We start from the raw sequence: 25760 nt of genomic DNA, 5'->3' as shown, positions 1-25760 counted from the left end.
GAGTCGGGGGAAGGGAGGATTCCTGGGCTCCCTGGGGCCCGGCAGCCGTGGGCTCTGCCTGAGAAAGCCCAGGGGGACCCCAGTCTTTGTGACAACCCAGGACTCCCTGAATGATTTCTAAAGTGCCCCCTTGGGGAAAGGAACCCTTATTGGGAACTTCTGGTGGAAGCCACAGAAACTCTGAGATTCTCTGGAAAGAAAAAATGCGTGGCTACAATGAGATTGCCTGACTCTCGTTAAAAGAATGTGAGAGCACTGGACTCTTCCTTCATTATCTTTGTTAGCAAATGTCTTCATTACCACCAGCTTCTGAGGCCTTGTTTGTTTGCAAGCAGGAGGTTTGCTTGGCTTTCTCGTGCTTTCCCATTCCTACTATTTAATCTCTTCATAGATCTGGCTGCTTGGTACGGATCTGTAGCCAGACGAGGCGATTCTATGTGTGAATTCCTTCCCACAGGACCCATCCCTATGGGGCTTCGGTTCTCTTTGCAGCACGTAGACTGTCAGAACTAAGTCAACACAACATTCACATTGGGGCTGTGACTCCTTCGACAGAGTCCACTCTCTCCTTGGGGAATATGGTGATGGCTGTATGGTGTTTTGCCCTTGCATTTCATTCAGAGGATGTGAGGGTATGAGGTGAAGAGGAGTTCCCCCCGCCCCCCTTCTGTTTCTCCAACCAGGAGCCTAGATTTACATGCAGATTTAAGAGCAGCAGGCCTTCAGGAGAGAGCAAAGAGCAGTGGTTCTCAAGATGTGTTCCTTAGGCCCCCAGCAGCCATAGCACCTAAGAGCTTGTTGGAAATGCAGAGCTTAGTCCCCACTCCAGACCTGAATCAGAATCCTCGGGGGTGGGGCCCAACACTTATTTTATTTATCAAGTCCTCCAGGTGACTTTGATGCAAGAGAAAACTGGTGAGCTGGTGGTACAGAAGAAACTTGGGCTCAGAGGCTGTGTCTTAGCTCATTCACACTGCTCTAGCAAATTATCAGAGACGGAGTGACTTCTAAACAGCAGGAATCTCTCACAGTTCTGGCGACTGGGCGGCCCAGGATTAAGGCTCGAGCTGATGAGGGTTTATGGTGGCCCTAGTTTCTGGCTCATAGTTGGCCTGTCTTCTCACTGTGTCCTTACGTGGCAGAAGGGGGGTGAGGGAGCTCTCTGTGGTCCCTTTTATGAGACACTAATCCCACTCACCTGAGCTCTGCCTTTAATCTCCCAAAGGCCTTTCCTCCAAATACCACTGCATTGGGGGTTAGGTTTCAACATAGATATTCCGGTGAGGGGACAGAAACAGTCAACCTACAGCAGGCAGTTTCAGTCATTTAAAAATGTTATCCTGAACAAGTTGTTTTCTCCCTAAATCGATGGTCTTAGACCCCAGCTTTACATCATAACCACATGGGTAGCTTTGAAGCATCCCACTGTCTGGGTGCTGCCCCGGACCAGTGAAACCAGAAGCTCTGGGGAGAGCCCCAGGTGTCCGTGGTTTTAAAAATCTGTCCAGGTGGCTTTGGGGCAGTGAGTTGAGGAGTCACACAGTAAACCTGGAGACCCTCCTCCTGGAGAGAGTGAGGATATTACTACCACCACTCTCTGGGTGAGAGGTGATGCTAAGACACATGGGTCCCATGGGTGAACGTGGCCAATTAGGCCACAAGGGAGAGCATGAGGAGCTTCGGGAAGAACGAGGCTTTCCTTCTCTGCTCTCTGCTTTGTCACCAGCATTTGTAGGGCTGCTGGCTCTCAGATTACAAACAGTGTTACTTGCCACGAGTATCCTCAAGTGTGACTTACATTTAACTCCGTTCTTCACTGAGGAGGACAGTGTCCTGAGCCGGGACCCCAAGGTTTCTAAATGCTCTTCCTCCCCACTTGACGCTGGGACAAGTTCTGTATCTTCGTGACATTTGTCTCAACGGAACAGAAGATTAACAAGTTGAGGTGTTTGCGGGCATAAAATCTGTTTCTGCCCACTTTCATACTGTTTCTGGCCACTCGCTCGTCATGAAATTCACCAGCAGGGTGAAAAGAAACACTCTTGGGACAGAACGTACCATTGTGCCTGATGCACCTGCGGTAGCATCGGCGCCGAGCTGTCAGCCAAGACTGGAGCCCCACGGACGAGCCTTCCCTTGAGGCCGGTCCCTAGGCTGACAAGGAGGAGACACTGTTTGTGTCTCACAGGGGACAAAAACAAAGTATCCGCATCCTCAGGTAAAGTCTAGGAATAAAGGTCAGCTCCTGGTGTCACAAGCATTGCTATTTCCCTGGCTCGGTGACTTACGAAAGATCTGAATTCGTGGAATTAATTAATTGGGCTCCCATCTTTTGAGAACCTTTGTGGGATCACCAAAAAGAAAAAAGATGCTGATACCAGTGTCAAAGAGGCTTATCCTTGAGCAGGGACAGGACCTTGACAAGGAGCGAAGGCACAGACACTGAGAACTAAGTGCCACAGGAGGGAATGAAGACTGGAGGGCTTACTGGAAGTCAGGGTCAGAGAAAGCCTCCTGGACACCACGTGAGAACACAGTGAGAAGACAGGCCAACTATGAGCCAGAAACTAGGGTCACCGTAGACCCTCATCAGCTCGAGCCTGCCATACTCTGTGTCAGCTCACATGCCTCTGATGGGGCCTCCCCAACCATGCTGTCAAAAGTGCCATCTCTGTCATTCCTGTCTCACACTCTGCTTTATTTTTCTCCGTAGCGCTTACCACCACCTGACTTCTCCTCTGATTTTTATTTTTGGTAAATAACACAACGAGGTGAGCTCTGTGAGTGCAGACATGCCACCTGTTCTGTTCATCCCCATAGCCAGTGCCTGGAACAGTGCCTAGCTCATGGTAGACACTCAACACATTGAATAAATGAACGAATGGATAGATGGATGGATAAACTTTTATTTCCTAGGGCATCACCGGAATCCGTTTTGCTGGAGGAGAAAAGTGCTACATCAAAGCCCAGGTGAAAGCTCGCGTTCCTGAGGTGGGCACCGCGACCAAACAGAGCATCTCCTCCGAACTGGTGGGTACCGCCCATGTGCTTCAGACCGCAATCGGGTCTGGTAGGCATCGTTTGAATCCACAGCCCTTTCCATCTCTAGTTCCTGGATAGTTTTGTGACCAGAACATAAACTCTATTCCCTCTCTGCCAAGGGAGTTGAAACCCTTTTGGTTCACCTTGTCGATTCCAAGCGATCATTCTTATAAGACATGGTATACCATATCTTTTTTAATGTTTGTTTATTTTGAGAGAAAGAGAGAGCATGAGCAGGGGATTTGCAGGGAAAGAAAGAGAAAGGAAGAATCCCAAGCAGTCTCTGCATTGTCAGCATAGAGCCCGACATGGGGCTCAATCCCATGAATCCTGAGATTGTGACCTGAACGGAGATGAAAGTCAGCTGCTTAACTGACTGACCCATCCGTAAACCATATTTTATTTATTTTTTAATTTTTTTTAACGTTTATTTCTGAGAGACAGAAAGAGATAGAGCACGAGCAGGGTAGAGGCAGAGAGAGAGGGAGACAGAATCCGAAGCAGGCTCCAGGATCAAGGCTGTCTGCACAGAGCCCAACACTGAGCTGAGCTGGCTTCCCCTGGTTTCTATCACTTGGCTTGAGTTCAGCCCAGTGAAGCTCCTTAACATGTATCAAATTACTACATGTCAGACTTGTGAGGATTTCAAGTATAATTCTTCCATTTACTATTAGCAACTTGCCTTTGAGCTTGATTTTATAAAAATTTACTTTAAGAATTGCACGGAGTTCTAAAGACGCATCTAATGTGTTACATTTATTTGATACTTTAGGGCTTACGAAGTGGTTCCATGCATTATCGTCTCCCATTTGAGCTGTGGCAGGATATAGTGGGAAGATAGACTTCAGAGTTAGAAAAATGTGGGTTCAAATCCCAGCTCTGACACTTGCTGTGGATGTGGCTTCAATTCTTGAACCTTGGTTTTGTCATCTACAAACTAAGGGTCTGCATCCTTTCCTCGTGGCTCTAGAACCTACTGGATAATAACTACAAGGCTGCTGTAAATCACTAATTCCATTATGATCAGCTTTGGTCTTTCCTGTACCCCTGAGAGGGAGGGAAAGCAAGCAGCAGCTCCCTTAAGGCAAAAGAGAAAAATAAGGGTAAGCAAAGGTGCCTGGAAGCTGCCTCACTGTTTGCTATCATAGGAGTCACAGCGCAGCAGGCATCTCGAAGCAAAACAAAAGCTGAAACAAACCGATGAATTTTTATTTTTTAATCTATTTTTAAATAGTTTATTGTCAAGTTGGTTTCCATATAACACCCAGTGCTCATCCCCACAAGTGCCCTCCTTCATGCCCATCACCCCCCTTTCCCTCCCCCCCATACCCATCAGTCCTTAGTCTGTTCTCAACATTCAAGAGTCTCTCATGGTTTGCCTCCCTCCCTCTCCCCCCCTACTTCCCTCCTCCTTCTCCCCCACGGTCCTCCGTTAATTTCCTCCTAATCCTCCTATACGTGCAAACATACGGTAGCTGTCCTTCTCTGCCTGACTTATTTCGCTCAGCATAACACCCTCAAGCCAGTGAATTTTTAAAGTTGGCTATCCTGTCTCCAGTTTTCGGCTCCTGGTTTCCCCATTCATCCTGTCGGATGGTTTCCAGACCTTCACTGCCCGGTGTTTGGTTGTGACCATATTCCAATTTGTCCTTCAAGAGCTGTGTCTTTCAGAACAAAAGGCCAAGCTCTCAGTGTGAATCTACTAGTACAGAGTATAAAAACGAGACCAAGATCTCCTTCATTCTGACCCTTGAACTTTTTTTTAACTTTTTAAAATATTATTTATATTTGAGAGAGAGAGTGCGAGTGGGGGAGGAGCAGAAAGAGAGGGAGACAGAATCAGAAGACAGGCTCCAGGCTCTTGAACTGTCAGCACAGAGCCAGACGCCGGGCTCGAACCCACAAACTGCGAGATCATGACCTGAGCTGAAGTCGGACCCTTAATCGACTGAGTCCCCCAGGCGCCCCGACGCTTGAAATTCTCTTACTGCATTACCATTTTTTATAGTCCTATGACGATTTCTGTAATACACAAGCCTGTACATTTCCTCCTTAAGTGGACGTAGAACTAGTTCTTCTGTCTTGCCTTCCAGAAGAGCCAGCTCTCCTACCATAGCTGACCAAGATCTAATTATAAGCTCATGGGACATTTCTGGGGTCTTTTAAAAACAAGCAGGTTTTTTTTTTTTTTTTGATTTTTAGAAACAATACTTGGTCATTGTAGAAAATTGGGAAATTACATAGAATAGAGAAGAAAATCATCCACAATTGTATAACCCACAGATAACTAATGTTACTGTTTTGGTGAACTTTTTTTCATGCGTGGGGGGGGGGTGTTTTCTTTTCATAATTGAAGTTATATTGCTTTACATTCTTACTATTTTCACTTAACTTTAGTTATTCTAAAATGTAAATGATAATGGAGGTATTACACATCATCAGATGATTATAATTTAAGTCTTTTGCTCTCGAATACTTCAGCCATCTTCAATTTTTCACTATACCAAATAATAATTCAAAATAATTATTTGAATATAGAAATAATTCAGTGATGAACAGTTTAGCATTTTAAAGCTTTGCCTGCATCTGATTCTTTTCTCAGACCATAGAGGTGATTTATTTTTTTCTGGTTTTAGTTGTTTATATTGTGCTTGGTGGACCCTCTGGTGGACAAGTCAAATTCAGGCAACGTGTTCATGTGAATCAGGACGTGTCTGGCTGGCAGTAGCAGAAAACTACACTCAGAGTGACTTAAACAAAAACGATTTGGTTTTCTTCATAGTAGGCGATGTGGAAGGAGGTGGCTGCAGGCATTGGCTCCGTGGCCAGCATCGCTGATTTCTTTTGGCCTTTCCTTCCAGCTTCAAAATATCAACCGTGCATTCAAGTATGGAAGTCAGGAAGAGGTTGAGCAATGCCAAGCATGACTTCCCTTTAGTTAGGAAAATCAAGAGGTTCTCAGCCCCCAACTATACTTCAGTGTGCACTGCATAGTCTAGGGCACCCCAAGCCGCTGGACGGTCTGTAAAAGCGAGCAGCCAGCCTCTCTCCTAGGGAGGGGACACTGCTGCCTCACACAGAAGTGGGACGGTGTTGCCCAGGGCAGGGAGAGACAGGCTTGCTTGGGCAGCCGAGACAGAGACCGTGTGCCTTAAGTTGATTTAACATTCCTAGCTTGTAAGATGCATATGCATGCCTTATCCCCATCGCCCCACTCTTTCCCCACATGCTTTAGATTATGATGGAGTAGATTTATGTACCACTTGCTCTTATAAAATTTTCATCAGTTTTATAGAACTTTAAAAAGCTGCTGTACCCAAAGAGTATTCATTTCCTGGATGGAGCCATTTAATTTAAGGCAAATAACTAGATCACCTGAGTGTTAGCCTCCTCCAATAACTTTAAGTTGTTTTAATGCAACCATAAGCCTGGGGGAGAAAGCATAAATGAAGCCCTGCTTTTAGTTAAAAATATGGAGAAAACATTTTAATTTCTCCAACTTATTGCAAATTAATAAATATATGAGAGGAACAACCTGGCAAAATAAATTTGTCTCCTGGGTTATCAGACCATTTTCAGTATCTCGCTGTAGAAGAAAATCTAGGGTTTAGCTTTGAAATCTCAGTGGTGTGCTTGATGTGAGGAACATCTGAAATGTGTTTTGTTATAGCTGGGAAATGTAGAAACGGTTTATGTTAAATAATACTTTGAACTGAAAACATTAAAGAACCAATCACTTGCTTCTTCCATTGTTGTTCAGAAGCTGCAGAACAAAACCCCAAAGGATTTTCACTTCAAATGAAGGGCTCCTCTCTCCTTTATAGGATTTCAGAGTCCATTCAATTGCTTTTCCTCAAAAAATCTTTGATCAAAAACATCAGATTAACCTAAATCTCAAAGTTGGTATCAAGTAATTTTCACTTCCACTCAGGACACTCAATATTCACACATTTCAGTTATCCAAGGCAGGGCGGCACGCGGGACAAAGACAGTATTGTGAAGAGAGCTACAAAGACAAGACACATACCACACCACACCACACCACCCCCCACACAGGCTCCCTTACAGACCCCCCCCACAGACACCCCTACACACACCACCCCCCACACACATACTCCCCTACACACACCACACACATACCACACACAGGCTCCCTTACAGACACTATCCCCCCACATACTCCCCTATATACACCACACACATACCACCCCCACACACACATACACCCCTATACACACACAAACCCCCACATACTCGCCTATATACACCACAAGCGTACCTCACACACCTGCCACACATACACCCCCCCACATACTCCCCTATATGCACCACACACATACCACACACTCCCCACATACTCCCCTATATACACCACATGCATACCACACCCCCCCACACACATACACCCCTACACACACCACCCCCCACACATACTGCCCTATACACACCACACACATACCACACATGCTCCTGACAGACACCACCCCCCCGACACATACACCCCTACACACACCACCTCCCACACACATACTCCCCTATACACACCACACACACACACACCCTTACACCATCCCCACACATACTCCCCTACACACCACATATACACACTACATACCACCCCCTCACACTCACACCCCTACACATACCCCACATACACACCCCCACACTATATACCTCCCACTGACACCCCCCCAACCCACACAGACCCTCTACCCCACTCACTCCACACACACTACCTACCCCCCCCACTGACACCTGACACACACACCACACAACCCTACAATACTGCCCTACACTCACACCTCTACACTCAGCCCCCACTCTACATACCCCCACCTAAACCTCACCACACACACACACACCACACCACACATAACCCTCACACACACCACACACACAATTCTCAAGTTTTTATTAGGTGAAATAATGTTTTACCAGCACGTGACTCGTAAATATGCAGCAAGTTTCACTGTCCTCTCTGCTCAATGCATTTCATTTTTACTTACAGGAAGGCAAGATCATGCCAGTTAAGTATGAAGAAAATTCTCTTATCTGGGTGGCTGTAGACCAGCCCGTGAAGGACAACAGCTTCCTGAGTTCTAAGGTCTTAGAACTCTGTGGCGACCTTCCCATTTTCTGGCTTAAACCAACATATCCAAAAGGTAACAGTTTAAATTTTCTTAATGCTGCTGGTATATTTCCTGAGCCCTTCCACAGGCCTGAGCATGTAACGAGGAAGACGCATCAGGATGCAAGTCACAGTGTCTCAGTAATTGGCAAGAGAGATCAAAGAGAAGGAAGGTGAAGGAAGGTGACAGCCATGAATGTTTTAGGGAAGGGACTGAGAGGCAGGGTTAACAGGAAGCAGACCAGGGAGACACACCGCCGCTGCACTGTCTGCCATTTTTATTTATGACGCGCCCCCTCCCGTCTGCTCTGCCCCTTAATCTGAGTTGTTTGCACTTTCCAATTTTACATTATTTTATTCTGAAGGCAGAGAATCAAGGGACTAAGAAGCTGTCATACTATTGAATCTTTATTATACTCACACCTAGAATTATGGGGCAGCCGAAAGCTGCTGTGGGCATAGGCTGAGATTCTTCAAGTTCAAGGTTTGAACATCAGCTCCTATGTCTGGTGAAAAGAAATGAAAGGCCCCTGTTGGAGCACACCTTTGAGCCATCTGTGGGTGGTGAAGGGCAGGTGAGCTCTGAGGGCCAAATTTCTCCATCCCCGGGGGCACCTTCACTCTTCATTGCCACCAGTCACCTCACTGACCCCCCAAAGGCCTACTTTGCAGTTCTGACTCAAGTGTGGGAAAAGGGCCTTTCTTTCAACACAGCGGAGATATACTGTTTTCTGGGAGATTTTATTGGACACAGAGAGAGCAGCATGGACATAAAATACAGGCATTAAAACCACCAGGCTTAGGAGGGGGAAACGGGAAGTTATTTTTGAAAGGGTGCAGTTACAATTCCGCAACACGGAAGAAATTATGGAGACAGACGTTCACACAGCAGTGTGAATGCACCGAATGCCACTCAATTGTATAATTAAAAATGCTAAAATGGTAAATTTTAATGTATATTTTAGCATAATTAAAAAAAAAAACCTGACAAGGCTTAGAAAGTTCAGGCTTCTGATTCTGCCATCGCTGATTTATTCCTCTAGATCAAAATCTCATTATGTCCCAAAGCTGATGTAAGATAGTTGCTTTCTGGCCCAGGCAAAGCGAATAGGATTCAGTTGATAAACCACTGGCAGAGACAGTTGAGAAGGACCCTGGGGCCACGTGCATGAGCAGTGTCTGTCACCTCCTAGGGGCCAGAGAGGGGGCTGCCAAATGGACCAGCACCTTCGCCCTCCCTGTTCTTGCTCCAGGGGGCGCTTGCGACTCCCAACTCTGTGGCCTTTTGCCGCGGTCTGGCTTTCGGTTCCTCACCCGCCTCCACATGGAATGGGCCTTCTTGCTTTCCACTCCCAGGAACTACTCTTCCAATACTTGTCCCCTTGCCCGGTCAGCGCCTCAGACTCTGCTACCTTGTAGAGCTCTCTCTAATCCCTGTTTGCGAGGACAAGCCCCTTACCCAGTGAGTTCATTCATTTATTCAACAAACGTTTTTTGAAGGCTTCCTATGTGCCTTTTACTTGTTGCTGGTAGTGGGTAGTGGGGATGCATCTGTGAACAGAAGTTTACCCTTGTCGCCAGAGCAGGACAGAGGGTAGGAGTGCGGACGTGAAGGCGGTGCTAGTCTGACCACCTTCGCCCTTTGGGAAAGAGCGCGTTCCCTACCTCTGAGATGGAGCCTGGTCCCTCACAGCCCACAGGCATGACCACATCTTAAGTATTCAATCATCACAACACCCATCCCAGAATTAGATATATTACGTGCAACACCAGAAAAGTGGAAACCACCAAGTGCCCCCAGCGATGAAAAGGTTTAAGTAACTGTGGTACAGCCAGGGGGCAGATTACACACATTAAAGATGAAGGATATTTTTTTCAGTCTTTCATAAATGTCAGATTTAACAATAAAATCAAGAAAGTAAATCCCCTCTCAGGATGCTGGTCTCGACCACCTAATTCTAATAAAAGCTCCCCAACTCTAGCAACCTCTGCCCTTGGATCCTTAATCTGGCGGGTCATCAGGGTCACAGAGCTGTATTACCAAGAGTCAGTGGTTGCTGGACAAAGTCCGAGGGAAGGGTGAGGGTCTGCCGAGCTCTGGCTATGTGTCAGCCACTGTGCTACAGCTTTGCCCAGTTACTCTTTGCCAACAACTGTCCGGGTGACTACAAATATTCCCATTTTATAGATGAAGAAACCAAGGTTCACAGAGATTAAATAGCTTGCCTGAGGTCATTCAGTTAGTTAAAAGAAGTGGTATTGAGATTTGAAGCCAGGTCTCCCTGATGCCTCTCCAACCATAAACCCAGAAACTCAGAAGCTGTCTGTGGAAGTTCCCCATGGCTGTACAGCACATCTAAGTTCTCAGAAATAACACTGCATGATATAATCATCATTACCTACCATTTGAGTGCTTATTATATGCCAAATGATATACTAAAACTCTTAGGTACACCTCTATCCTGCACTATTCTGTGAATTTAGGTACATTATCCCCATTTTACAGATGACTCTGACTCAGAGACACACCAAAGCCCACCCTGTGTGGTTACTGTCCATGTTTGTTATTCAGCAGCCATGGGACCCAGGTGGTAGTGTGATGAACCAGAGCACTGGGCTGGGAGCCAGAGAGGTTCACGTTTGTCTCCGGTCTCTGACACCCATTCTGTGCTCCTGGCCAAGTCTCTTGGTCTTTCTGAGCCTTGATGCCTTCATGTGCTAAAGTACCTGCCTTTTCTATCCCACCCATAGGATTTTTAAAAGAAATCAACCAAGATAACAATTCTCCCCAAAATTGTAAAGCTTTATACATATATAGCCAATCTGTTAAGAACACACAAGGCTGGGGTGCCTGGCTGGCTCAGCCGGTAAGCAGAGCAATCTGGATATCTGGTTCGCGAGTTTGAGCCCCATGCTGGGCGTGGAGCTTACTTAAAAACAAACCGGCAAAACAATGCGCAGGGCTGAAAGTTAACAGGATACCTGTTCATCAGTGGTTTCAACAGATGCACGTTGACTTTTCTCATACAGGAAGAAGCGTAGTGGGAGGCTTCTGGCATCACCAGCCACTCGGAGATATCACAAGGCTCTTTCTAGCTTGCCGTCCTGCTACCCGTCGCATCCTGGTTTATCATCCTTGTGCCAGTGCCTTCTGGTCACAAATTGGCTCTCATAACCCAGATAGATCTATGCTCAAGAAAAGAAGACAAGGCAGAGGAAGCTATCCCAGTCCTCTTTTACCAAGAAAGCAAAAGCTCTCCCAGAAACTGCGCCAATATATTCTGCTTACGTCTCACTGGCCCAAAATGTTTCATTTGGTCTCTCTGAATTGTAAGGGAGGCTAGGGAAACAAGTAGTATTTTACTTTCTCAGCCCCTATAGTAGAGGGATAGTACAGGCAAAGAAGGATTGAGAATGGATTGTCAGCTACCTTAGAATTACCGATCTCAAGTAGGACTGTAAAACCAAATTCTGGTTATCTGTTTGTTTACTAACCTAAGACTCTGAAATATGCTTTATTATTTAAAAGATCATCAACACAAATTTCAGTATTTAGTCAAATGTTTTTGATATCCTTTTATGCTTTTACTCTGATCTAGTACTTCCTTAATTATCCAAATAAATGAATTAACTTACAGGGGTGTTTTGTTTTGTTTTGTTTGCAGAAATCCAGAGAGAAAGAAGAGAGCTGGTAAGAAAAGTCATTACAACTACCACAAGGAGACCACCCAGCGGACCACGGGGCAACGCAGGCCCTACACAACCAAATAATGAAACGAGACCTAGTGTTCAGGAGGATTCAGACCCCTTCAATCCAGACAACCCTTATCACGTATGTACCGATGTCTTCATGACCTGCTCAGACAAATCCGTTGAACGTAACATTGAAGCGGTGGTTATTTCTACTTGAGGTTTCAAACGAGCATTTAATATTTAACTTAGATTTTTACCAATTACTTAAAAAAGACATCTGAATTTGTTTGTTGCAAAATTTTCGATGAGGGTAAGACACTTAAGCGTGGTCTCTGTAGTGTGAAATCCAGATGGGTTGGAACCCTTATTCAAAGTCGTTTTCTGTGCTCTCCTTTTTTTGAGTCAGAGGCAAATCCATAAAGACAAATTCATATCAGGAATTTGATTATTCAAAAAAGTGTTTCTAAGAATGTGCCCTGAGGATAACATACAGAATGAAAGTATTCTCTTTCCCCTTTTATATCCACTTTATTTATCCATTCAGCAGACATTTGTTGAGAACCTGCTCTTTTCCTGGCCTTGTGCACACAGCCAGGAGGTAACTTCTGCCCTCAGGGGCTCTCAGTCCAGGAGGGAGACAGACTCATACACAGATGAAACACCTTAGACGGAAACACTGGGAACTGGTGTTTGTAAGGATGAAACTAATGTACTAAAAACTTCTCAAATCTTCAAAATATTATTTACCATTACTATACTCTGCAGGGAGTAAGAGCATTACATCTTTTGTAACTTTTTAACTGAAAAAATAATACATGCATATATATATATTTTGAAGTATAAAAGGGTACACAATGAAATGTAATGTGTTTCCCTTCCACCTCAGACACCTTCCCTAGAGCAACATATTAATAACAGCTATTTGCCCAGTTTCTTTGTATAAGAAAGTGTACCACACACACACTTTTAACACAGAAGAGCATACAACACTTCTGTATCTTGCTTTCTTCCCAGTTACAATACAGTATTTTGGAGACTGGTCTGTATCTTCTACGTACATCTACCACATTCATTTTATTACTTTTTATTATTTTTAAAACTTATTTATTTTGAGAGAATGAGCGGTAGAGGGACTGAGAGAGAGGGAGACAGAGGATCTTAAGTGGGGTCCAACATGGGGCTCAATCTTACAAACCATGAGATCATGACCTGAGCCAAAATCAAGAGTCAGTCACTTAACCAACTGAGCCACCCAGGTGCCCCAAACGTTTTTAATTTTTAAAAAAATTTTGAGGGAGAGTGAGAGTGAGCAGGGAAAGGGACAGAAGGGGGGTGGGGAGAGAGAGAGAGAGGAGAGAGAATCTTAAGCAGGCTCCACACTCAATGCAGAGCCCGCTGAGGGGCTCGATCCCACGACCCCAGGATCATGATATGTGCTGGAATGAAGAGTTGACTTGTTCAACCGAGCCACCCAGTGGACCCCACCTCATTCATTTAAATGGCCACATCATAGTCCATTTGTGTGGATGGATAGATGTACAGAAACTTAACTAGTTCTACTTTGGTGGACATGTAAATTATTTCCCTTTTGTTTTTATACTTTTAATTGTAAACAACCTTGTACATGTCCCACAGGGTTATGGGACGGAGTAAATGAGGTAATGCAGCTGAAGCTCTTAGCACAATGGTTGGCACACAGCAGGCGTTAAAAGCTCAGTGTTAATTACTAGTCTTATTATGTCTCTTGTACCCATGTGGGAATGTGGTTTTAGCATAAATACTGATGTATGGGTAGACTGGGTCAAAGGAGATGGAAATTTTACTTTATTTAATGGGAGGATGCCAAACTGTTTCCCAAGGAATTATGCCAGTTACATGTCTTCCCATGGTAATGAGAGGGACTCATTTATTTTCAAACTTTAAAAAAGTCTTCACCAGTCTCTTGGCTGTGAAAACTATCTCCTCATTGTTTTAGCTCGCCTATCTTTAATTATATGTAAGGTTAAGCATCTTTTCATAGACAGGCAATTCATTTGCAATAGTTTCCCTATTTAGCATAAACAGTCCTACACGGTTTCATTTTTTTCCTAGTCTATCATTTTGGATTAATGAATTTTATAAAGATTTAGAGCAAAGTGTATTTTTTAAAATAACCCATGGCTTATTGGAAAATTCAGGACACCCTAGTACTTCATTCCCTGAAGCTCAAATAATAAAAGAGAAATAAAATCTGAATAGGCCAACAGAAAATTTAATATAGTTTACTCCCCAGGTAGCTGGGCTAGCTAAATCTGGTTCAAGGGATGAGGAGGGCATCAGCCCCATCACAGAACGGCAGTGTGTGACTGTGTCTGTTTTGCCTCCAGATTTGAGGAATCCATATTCCTTGAAAAACTCCAATTGTATCAGTTTTTTTTTCCCCTTCATGCTCAGTTTTAAGCAGAAACATCTCCCCATTGCCTCAATCCTTCACAAGTTTCTTTAAGGAAATATCGATCTTTGGAGAGGAAATATCCTTGAGAGTTCCTCCCGGCTTTTAAATCCTAACACACCTTTGTTGAACTATCAGATGAGGGAATGCCTCAGCCAAAAGGCTTTTTTGACTCCCGCTGCCCTGGAAGAGTCAGCTACAATTAATTAGGTGGTATTCTTTTTGCGGTTCCTGATGAAGCCAGTTCAAGAAATAAGGGGGGAAAATGAGAAGAGCCTGAAGAAGAAGAAAAAAGAATGGTTTGAGTAAGACAAATATTTTGATGACAAAATTTGAACATAGAGTATATCAAATGGTGTTAAGGAATAAATTTTATTAGGTATGGTAATGGTAGGGTAGTTGTGTAGGGAAAACACTGTTTTGGAGGTGCGTTCTAATTTACGGGTGAAATGTCACAATACCTTCCATTCTAAGTTCACTTCAAAATTTAAAATACTTCGGAAAAGAAAAAGTCAAGCAAATCTGACAAAAGGTTAGCAACTGACAAAACTAGATGATGTTCAGTACACAGTTTTCTCCACTTTGGAGTATGTTTGATACTCCTAATAGTAAAAAGCACCCCTCTCCCCCACAAAAAGAAGTCTTCTTTGTATACCAGAAGAGGTGAGAAGCGTTGCTAGGTTCACTCTGCTCAAGCCTAACCTGTGTTTGGTGCTGCATCTCCCCAGGTTCAGTTACTCTAGGAAAGAGACTTCAACTGAATAAGGAATATACATTAAGAGCTTCTGGGCAATGTAATTCAATAGTGTATTACAAAATCTATACCCCTTGAAGTCTATGAAAAGGAAAACCAGATACATAAGTCTGACAGAGGCCAAGTGGCTTCCAGTTCTGTGATAGCTCTCCAGTAGTGAAAATGGGGACCGTACAGTTGATTTTTACTCCATCCGTGATTCTGTTTATGTAATTACAATAATGCACATAGAAACTAGGAAGTTTAAGGTCTTGAATTTTTCCACATTTTATGGTGCCTTTTCCTGAGTGTTATAGACCCCTTATGTGGAAATGAAGGCAGAATCTGAAGACATCAGCGTTTTCAGCGAGTGCAATTAGAATAGCAATCTTTCGGCTTAGCAATGAGTTTCAAAAGATGCTCCAAGAGCCATGGAGGCCACCAGTACAAAATGGCACCAGTGTTCCACTAAATTAGCAGTGGCAGAAATGCCACTTTTGAATCATGCTTTCCTTTTTGTTAATCTATTTAAAATGAGTCACTACTGAGAGGTAACCATGGCTCAGTAAAGGTATGGAGAAACTTCAGGGCATAAAAAACAAAACCAAAAAAACAAAACCACCTTCCTGCCAGTGACAGATGGAGGCTGAGTTTTTAGAAGGAATTCTGAATTATCAGATTATAAACCTGAAAACTTCTTACAGAAAATTATGCCTATTTGTTGTAACAGTGAAACATTCAGAATCTTATTTTTTTTGATAGCTTTTAAAAAAAAATTTAATGTTTTATTTATTTCTGAGAGAAGGAGAGAGACAGCATGAGCAGGGGAGGGTCAGAAGAGAGGGAGATACAGAGTCTGAAACAGGCTCCAGGCTCTGAGCTGGCTGTCGGCACAGAGCCCAACACAGCCTCGAACCCACGAACCGTGAGATCATGACCTGAGCCGAAGTCAGACGCTTAACCGACTGAGCCACCCAGGCGCCCCTAGGATCATATTTTTAAATAATGTGTATGCTACAGAATTCTCATTATGAAGAAAACATAATTACCTTTTCTTTCACAGCAGCAGGAAGGGGAAGGCATGACATTTGACCCTAGACTGGACCACGAAGGAATCTGCTGCATAGAATGTAGGCGGAGCTACACTCATTGCCAGAAGATCTGTGAGCCCCTGGGGGGCTACTATCCGTGGCCTTACAACTATCAAGGCTGCCGCTCTGCCTGCAGGGTGGTCATGCCCTGCAGCTGGTGGGTGGCCCGCATCCTGGGCATGGTGTGAAATCACCTCACACAGCAGGTGCTGAAACATGAGAACTAACTCAAGACACAACCAGAGTATGAGGCATCTTGATGCTGAACGGACCACAAAGTATTTTATATTCGATTTGAATGATGTTATTCGAGACACTTTTAACAGAGTCTCTCAAATGCTTCATAGAACTTTATCCAGAATGTGCAAATGTACTTAAAGGGTAAAGTCAAAAATGTCATTAACAATTATTTTATTACTTGCTATTTTTTATTTGCTTTTGCTTTGCCTATAAGGCCTGCTGGTAAGACTAACTTCCCAAGCTACTTTAAAATAAACATGAAAAATCATTTACAATGTCAAAGATCTCAACTGTACACTTGAGTTCCTTTTAATCAAGTCACTAAAATAATGAAGTTTTGGTTGTTATTTATACAGAATTCCTCCACTGTTTTTTAAAAATTTATTATTTAGAAAGAGCGAGCTAGTGTGAGAGGGCAGAGAGAGGGGAAGGGAGGGGGAGGCAGAGAGAGAATGAGAATCCCAAGCAGGCTCCACACTCAGCGTGGAGCCCCACACGGGGCTTGATCCCATAGCCCCTTGGATCATGACCTGAGCTGAAATCCAGAGTTGGGACACTCAACCGACCGAGCCACTCAGGTAGCCTTCCTCCACTGTTCTTAACCTTTATTGTTCTCCCCGTCTTGTAAATGTGCCCCAAAGTTCCCACGTAAAAACACAAAATAGGCAGGACTTATGATGTAATTTACCTGAGAGCAAACATTATAAAGTTCTAAATGGTAGCTCACAGAAAATTTATTATTTATAGTTTGTGCTGGTATGTAATTAACAGGTGGCTGCCCTATGTTAGGAGTCACCTCATAAATAAAGAGCATTAGGATAAACAGGGAAAATGAAGTCAAAGATAAATCAGACTTGTGGGGAAGAAGGACTTTCACTGACATTCTGGAAAGCAGGTCTTCATACCCTTTTTGATCTGTTTTCAGTAAGTGGTCACTGCGCATGAAGCAGCAGTGATTTCTATCTTTGTAGTACAAATCAGGCCGTTGCTGCAGTCCAATTACCAGTAAGTTACTCTCGTAGTAATAGGACTCACAATACTGCTTGGCAGATCTGGCTGAGAGGATGGTTTATTTATAATGACATAAGGTCTCTCAGGAAAAAGGACTGTCTTTAGAAACTGAAATAAATACTGGATCAGAAAAATGAACAGGTATTTCATATTTTTGACATTTTAGTTCTGAATCCCAGTTCGAGAGACCGAGAAATTTCTTAAGGAGAATAAAGTTTTCCAAAACAATACAAGGATTCATGGACGACAGAAAAGGTCTTGATACCATGATCTCACCACAGTCCCATATTCTAAATAAACCTTATTACTGTACGTCTAATGTTTGCCAGTTTAAGTTGGTAAAGTTGACACAGTTTCTTAAACCTGGCTATCAGATGAATGCTCACACACTTGCATCTAACAGAATATGCAGCAGTTCGGTCTCTGCAGCAGAAAGAGATGAAGGAAAGACACACGCTGACCTGCAGGTAATGGTCAAACATCTCAGGCAGCAGCTACTTCTGGCACAGATAGAATTTTACATGTTTAGCCTTTAAAATGGCTGTTACCCTATTAACCAAGTAGATACGTGTCAATGGTTCTGCCTACCATCTCCAACCTCACTGGCCAGCAACCTGTACTTGCTTCTACAAATAAAAAAAAGAAAACAAAGCCACAAAGACTCCACGATCCCAGCCCAGAAGAGCTTGTGGTTTTATGAGAGACAGATATTCAGGATTCAGGACACAAAAGGCCTTGACAAAGATTGGGAGAAGTGGGCTTCCTTGAGAGGTCTCCTTTGTGAGGTCTTCAAGAATGAGGAGTTAGCCAGGTAAAGATGACAGAGGAAGGGCATTCTGGGCAGAGGGAGAAGTTCAGTAAAGTTAAAGCCATGAAGATGCATCAGACAACCAGAAGAACTGGGTATTTGGGTTGAGGGAGAACATATTCAGATGGACACATAGACAGAAGACAGCTTATATTACATGTTAACTTTTATTTATTTAGTGTGTAAGGAAGAGGAAACCAATGAAAGGTTTCAGGCAAGAAGGGAGCTGGTTAAGCTTCCATTTTTAGATAGATCAACCTTGAGAGAACTGAGGTGACACACTTAGTGAGGAGAAAAGTATGTCCCAGGAAAGGCAGGCTGTCTCTTGAAAAGGTGCTCCCTTTTCAAAGTACCATAATTAAATGAAAATATATGAAGTAAATACTCTACTTCATAATTGATACTGGAGTTACATTGTGTTATGTAAAGTCACTAAATACCCAAGGAAGCCAACTTAATAGGGGGGGAAATACTGATGTTTTAAGGGCAGAGGGGAGATTTAAGGTTGGATTAAGGGTAGACATGACAGACTCAAATTATGTTCCAGGAAGAAAACTAAAGGTCTACTCTGACCTTTAGAAGAATCAAGTGTACAAAGGAAGAACAACATTTAGTGAAAGAAGATACTGCAGAATATAAACTTTTCACAAATTGGTACTAATTCCCAGGTTGCCTTTAAGCAGTCCAGTCTAAAACGTGGAACTGTAGTCCAGTTTGCTGTGATGAATCTTGATTTTGTGTGTACACTGTATGTACATAGTTTACTATTTTATAGGTACATATCTAATTCTCGACAATGCTGTAAATCAATCCTATGGAGGTCACAGGTTAATTTTCAAGGTCCTCATCTGACTGAGACTGAAAGGGTTACTACAGCCCATGATGTGATAGCTGCTGCTGCATAAGCAAAAAGAAAATGAAGACAAGGCCATAATGGGTTCCAGTAGGTTCTTTCTATGTTACGTTAACGTATCTCACTAAAATACACCAACATATGTCTACTGCATTTTAAAAACTTGTTAACCTCATCCTTCTACCACCCCCTTCTCCCACCCCCCTCAAATAATTGACACTAGAAAAGTGAAGACATTCAGAATAATCACTTAACCCACTCAAAACAGTTTATTTCTTACACCAGATTTTATTGCACTCTGTAATACAAGCTACATTCTTACAAAATAGAAATTTCTTGTGTGTGGGGGACAAATTGATTTCTGCATAAGCTAAATATGCTGATTTGTTTTATGAACATTTATTTTATGGAAAGGGTCACAATCTTTTCTAGAGTTAGCTGACTTATTGAGGGCTAAGAGGGAGTTGACAAAAATCTACATGCACAGATAGTCCTAGCAGCGTTATCTTGAACATGAAGGTGTAAACTTGAGTGAATGATGCAAATGTTAGCAAAAACATTTTACAGGCACAGTGAGTTCTGGTGTTTATGGAAGGAAGGTGAATTCCTTTTAAAGGGCTTTTGTACATATATGCATGCTTATATCCCATATGCATATACAGGTTTCACTTTGGAAAAAGCCCAATATAGTATTTAGAATCAAATTTACAAACAGGTTAAGTTAGCGTTGCCTGACTTTAACAATAAAAGGACTTACTACAAATTTTATTTAAACTGTTTACATTCAAAAGTAATCAATTTACATATAGCTTTTAGGTATTTACCTTGTAAAGGTAAGTACAACTATATATACATTTATTGCATGTATAATCTAAACCTAGCAAATAGTTGATTTGAGGCTCACTGAACCTTTTCCATGTCTTAATAGTTTAAAAAATATATATATAGGAGTCGGTCATCATTACAGGATATGTTATCATCAGACAGATAATGGGACTGGCTAAGCTATAACTAAGTCCTTAAATTAAAATACCAAATTATTAAAAACCATTTAAGTTCCTCGTATGAGCTTACTAATAACCTACAGATGTTCTGTGTCATAGTTCTGTTGTCTCTGTGCCTACTCCTTCACAAAAATTCTCTTCACATCACATTCCTGCAATTAGAACGCTAGGAAGTTCAACCTCTTGTTTCTCATCCGTAAGCCGGCTACAAAAATTTTAGTAGCAATGCCTGAAAGAAATAACCCCTAAATACTTTTTAAAAGTAGCACTGTATTTGCAAATTTACTTGCAATTACTTAAAAAACAAACAAATGTGGTATTGGTGGCTTCCTGTCCTTCAGACTTCCAAGGTGTGTATTATTTCCTTGCAAAAAATTCTCTTCCCAACTGTTATATTCCATTAACCAAGACCATTGTCCATTTTTATATAATGAATTAGCTTTATACTGACATAGCCAAAGACCTGGAATAAACTAGTCATGCATGAACTTTCAGCAGAACATAATGCTTTTAAAGGCAAGTGGTTTCTTTTCCATTAAAACCATATTCCAGCCTGTTACTGAGTTAACTATACAACTACACAGTAAAAAAAAAAAAAAAATCTCCACAGGCTATACCCTAACACACATTCTACTCAACCTACTAAGCCTCTTCCCCCCATAATTTTTAATATTCACTTAGCACCTATGCATAATCAGACAGGTAGCATCTGAGAACATGCCAGCTGCTAAAGAAGAAATAGTGCCTCATTATACATGAGTACTATGCCAGGGCTCTCCATGAATACTGAGCATTCTAATGTTCTCAGCGTCGAATTTAGTAATATCTCAGCAGTGATAAGCTAGCATCTTGTCCAAATGTTTTTAATTTGTTTCAGTTTGAAACACATTTTCTTTCATCATGTGTAGTAACCATAAAGTTACATAGATTCAATGAGTTTATCATAATGACCCCAAGGTTCTAATGACAGAGGAACAAAAATAATCACTGAGCTTCTGTCCTCTGCCTTTACATCCATGTAAGAGAGAAAAAAATTCTTCAAAGGAACAACCCAAGTAGACTTTTACTCTTTTCTGAAGCTTATAGGAAATAAAGCATTAGAGATGACTGTTAAAATCACTTTGCCCCTTGAAATCGTCATTTTTTTAAGGTCAGTGCCCCAGGCGACACACTTCAAAATCACCAGGTCATTAAAAATACAGATTTTTCCCAGCCCTGTTCCAAACCTACTGATCCAAAATCTCGGAAGGGAAGCTGAGAAAGCCTACATATTAAAAAACAAGCTTCCCAGGTGAGGCTTATTCAACATTAAGTTTGAGAACCACTATCCAATATATTATACAGAATATCTGACTAGTGCTATAATTTTTAGTTGCCTGATATTTGGGGCAACTGTCAGAAGGTCAGTACATGTCAGGGGAAATATAGTTGTAGGAGAGTTAGATTCTGATTCTTTCACCAACTACGTATGGGAGTTATGCTAAAGAACGGTTATGAAGAAAACATTATGAGTGTACTCTGAAAAAAAACGCACCTGTAAAACCAAATGTGTGGACTAGATAGCATTTAAAATTCATTCTAGCTCTAAGATTCTGATTTTATTTTTCTTTGTTTCGTCTCCTCATATTGACAGGGGATGAAATGCAAATACATGTTTAAGGGAGTAACAGGTACCAAAGCTATTTCTAGTCCTGGCAGATGGGCCATAAAAACATGCCCTGTTGATATAATTTTTACAATTCTATTAAACATAAAACCCCATATCACACTTATTCTTAAGTCCCTGCTCACAACCAGTCATTCGATTTAATTCAATTTTTACTCCATATCTAGTCTGCTATAAACTGTACTTATATTCCAGACAAGAAATAGCTTTGCTAACAAAGATTACACTAAAATGTGATACTGCTGTAATTTAACATGAGAGGAGGAAAAGGGCAGACATAAGGTGAGAACTGAGACTCTGAGACTGTGGGTTTCTCCTTTACCCATTAAGTCCTCTCTATACCAGAAGTGAAATTCATTCACATCAATACTTCAGGTATTCAGAGTGAAACTCCACAACGATCCGTATTAGATTTACAAAGTAAATCTGACTTGACTATATATGCATTAGATAAAAATTAGAAAATTTTCAAAAAGACTGACAACTGATAGAATTTTGAGTGAGGACAACAGGATTTTATATTCAGCTACAACAAGCTCTAGCCTGGCAACCATGGTCTCTTCTGTATTCCCTGAAGGCCCTACATGTTCCAGACCTCCTCACTCTCCCTTCCCTCCCATCAGTAACCTAAACCCCTAGTTCCTCCAACCCACATCAGGGCTCCACATTCACCATTCCTTCTGTGGGGAGGGCTCTTTCTCAAGTATATGCACCATTCTCTCCTTTGCTTCCTTCAAGTCTGTATTCAAATGTCCCCTGCTCTCTAAGTTCTTACTTGATCTTCTAGCTCAAATCTGTCCTCTTCAAACATTTAGTTTTTTTCCTTTGCACTAACATCATTTAACATAAACTTTGACTATTTCTCTCATGAGCTACGATCTATAAAGGCAGGAAGTTTTGGGTTGCTCACCAGTGGATTATTAGTGTTTAAAACAGTGTCTGGCGGGGCACCTGGGTGGCTCAGTCAGTTGAGCCTCCGACTTCGGCTCAGGTCATGATCTCACGTTTTTGGGTTTGAGCCCTGCGTTGGGCTCTGTGCCGACAGCTCAGAGCCTGGAGCCTGCTCTGAATTCCCTATCTCCCAGTCTCTCTGCCCCTCCCTGTCTCAAAAAATAAATAAAACATTAAAAAAAATTTTTAATAAAAGAAAATAAAACCGTGTCTGGCACATACTTGGCATCCAATAAACTAATGAATGGGTATATCATTAATTATGTAGTCTTCACTCACCTGTATTTTTCTAATATGTGTATTAAGGTGAAAACTCATTAAGAAAAAAGTACACAGCTTTTGGCAGGAAGACCTCAAGGATGTACACACTGTTGGGGCGCCTAGGTGGCTTAGTCAGTTAAGCGTCCGACTTTCGCTTAGGTCATGATCTCACAGTTCGTGGGTTCGAGCCCCGCTTCGGGCTCTGTGCTGACTGGCAGCTCAGAGCCTGGAGCCTGTTTCAGAGTCTGTGACTCCCTCTCTCTCTGGCCCTCCCCTGCTCACGCTGTCTCTCTCTCTCTCTCCTAGAAATAAATTAAATTCAAAAAAAAAAAAAGGATGTATACACGGTTAAAAAATAGAGTATGCAACCTTCACCAAAGAGGGTCACAGGGTATTCAAAATATCAAAATTTATTTGGAAGTTTTCAAGAAAAAAAAGTACTAGGAAGTAGTTCAAACTTTTGCACCCAAAGACTGGTATGATTANACGCGGGGCTCGAACCCACGAACCGCCAGATCATGACCCAAGCGAAAGTCGGACGCTTAACTGACTAAGCCACCCAGGCGCCCCAGTATGATTATGATTTTTATAAATTGGTATGCTTATAGATGAAAATGCTAGACTCACTCTTGGTTTCCAAACCTTTCCATATGCCCAAACCAATTCCATTCCTGGCCTTATAAACTGCTGGCCTCTTTCACTTTCCCCAAGTTCTGTGGGTTCAAGAAGTCTTCTGCAAGAATGACTAACCTAGTTAGAAAGTAAGCTTCAGTCCCTTCTTTAAGAAAACACATACATTTTGGTTTTAAAACAATTAGGACAAAAGAAAGAAATCAGATTAAATAGCAAAACAAAAAAAAACACTTAGACATCACAAGGGTTTTGATTACTTATATAACTGTTATCCCTCTAGTAATGTAGATAAATTAAGAATAAATCCTATTTGGGGCACCTGGGTGGCTCAGTCAGTTAAGTGTCCGACTTCAGCTCAGGTTATGATCTCACAGTTCGTGGGTTCAAGTCCCGCGTCGGGCTCTGCGCTGATGGCTAGCTCAGAGCCTGGAGCCTGCTTCGGATTCTGTAACTCCCTCTCTCTCTGACCCTCCTCTGTTCACGCTGTCTCTACCTCTCTCTCAAAAATAAATAAAAACATTTTAAAAATTAAAAACAAAAGTCAGATTTAGCTCTCAAGGCCATGGTTAGAAACCTACTTAAAATTACTCTTCTATGTATACTGATAAATAAATGATCAATTTCAAGGGCACGATAGAAAAAAACAAAGTAAACTTTAAAAAACTAATTAGTTTGGGAAAAGTAACCCAACTGTTCCAATACTTGAATATCTACTATGTGAAAGGCACAGAGTTTGACATCAAAAATCCAAAGGTAAGTAATCAACACTGTGACTGAGAAGGACCTACAAGGTAAAAAAGATAACCGCTGCTAACCGTATACCCAGTGAAACTGGGTACCATAAAAGGCCTAAACAAGGCACTTCCACCTCACAGCTGGAGTGGCAAGGAATTCCTGTAGAGAACATGGAATGGGGAGGTTCATTAAGAGTCCCGACGTTCTCAATGGGGTCACTTAAAGAATAAATGGAAGAAAATAAGGGCGTTCTATGAGCAGTAAGACCACAAGCAAACCTAACCATCATCAAACAAATTCTGTGGGCCTATTCCCTGTGCGCCAGGTACTGCAGATACAAAGTTGGAAGCTACCACCCACATCCCCTAACCCAACTGTCACACAGGGATGAAATGGGTCATTTGTAGACACCCGATAAAGAACAAATCTGATTCGAACATATCTGTGAGATAGTCGAATGGAGTAAGACTGAGACCTATATAAAGAAGCCCAATAAATCCATGCATGATTATTGCAGCCAATTCTTCTTTTAAGTGCTGAATTCATCTGGATAGGCTTTAACTCTATTCATTAATGGACTGAACCAGGATCTTCCTCTTCTAGTTAAAAGGACCAGGACGGAATGGGAAACTATGTCCACTCCAGACTTAGTTAATTCAGCAAGTAAGCTCCCTTGCACCCTAGATCATTCAACTAAAAGGAAGACCACTAAAATCCTTAATTTTCAGCTCCAAAATATGGAGGCCCTTAAACAAATAAAAAACCCACAACCCTCCTGGTCTCTGCCATTACTGCAAAAAGCCAGGACACTGGAAGAAAGACACTTGCAGGCTTAAGTGCCAGGCACCTTCAGTCCTCTAACCAGCCTTCCCAGTGCCCTGCCAATCCCCAATGTTGGAACTGCAAGGAACTACAGGGGTTTTTCCCCCAATCCTTCCCTTTAATTGGCTCAGAGAAACCACTCTCCAGATTGGAAATGAATGTCTCTTTGTCCTTATGGACATTGAAGCTATACCTGGTGCTCAACCCCACTGTTATTACACAGCTCCTGCCATAGAGTATTAAGACAATTAAAATAGTATGGGTTTCCAATAAAACCCAACAGGTTCCTAGCTCTAAACCTAGTCCCTTTTGGTTAGGTCAAGAGATACCAACCTTTTCTCTGTAGCTCTTTCATCCCTATTGATTGGATTGATATTTCTTGGAAAAATATGCTGGAATTTCTTTCTCCTCAAAAGGGAAACTAGTTCTAAAATTTTAAAAGAGCAACCAAAATAGCCAAATAGGTGAATCAAATGATCCTTCAACAGGTTTTATTTGCTCTGTCTCTGATGGCACTAGAGCTAATTACAAAGACATTGATCATTTGTCTCTATTGAACCAGCTACCACTCTTTATGGGAAAAACAGTTAACTGTTATTGGCAGAATCCACAGTGTACCTATTAAGATACAGCTAGATCTCTCAAAGCCTCTCCCTAG

The 25760-nt window shown here is 42.3% G+C and overlaps 1 protein-coding gene across 2 annotated transcripts in view; it reads left to right on the top strand.

Moving 5' to 3' along the window:
* CNMD (chondromodulin) overlaps positions 1–16626 on the top strand; it is a 34142-nt gene extending 17516 nt beyond the window's left edge. The window contains exons 4-7 of one of the 2 annotated variants that reach the window (XM_077765684.1): positions 2917–3030; positions 8051–8204; positions 11836–12002; positions 16091–16626. In XM_077765684.1, the coding sequence (XP_077621810.1) occupies positions 2917–3030; positions 8051–8204; positions 11836–12002; positions 16091–16306 (651 nt within the window). In that variant the 3' untranslated portion in view covers positions 16307–16626. The remainder of the gene's footprint in view (positions 1–2916; positions 3031–8050; positions 8205–11835; positions 12003–16090) is intronic. The other variant, XM_077765685.1, reaches the window with a different exon arrangement.
* Positions 16627–25760: the final 9134 nt, after the last annotated feature.

The sequence above is a fragment of the Crocuta crocuta genome, unplaced genomic scaffold (genome assembly GCF_008692635.1).
Source record: "Crocuta crocuta isolate KB4526 unplaced genomic scaffold, BGI_CrCroc_1.0 scaffold75, whole genome shotgun sequence".
In the NCBI taxonomy this organism is placed as follows: Eukaryota; Metazoa; Chordata; class Mammalia; order Carnivora; family Hyaenidae; genus Crocuta; species Crocuta crocuta.
Note: the sequence above shows the minus strand (reverse complement) of the source record. Positions and strands in the feature narration are given on the sequence as shown.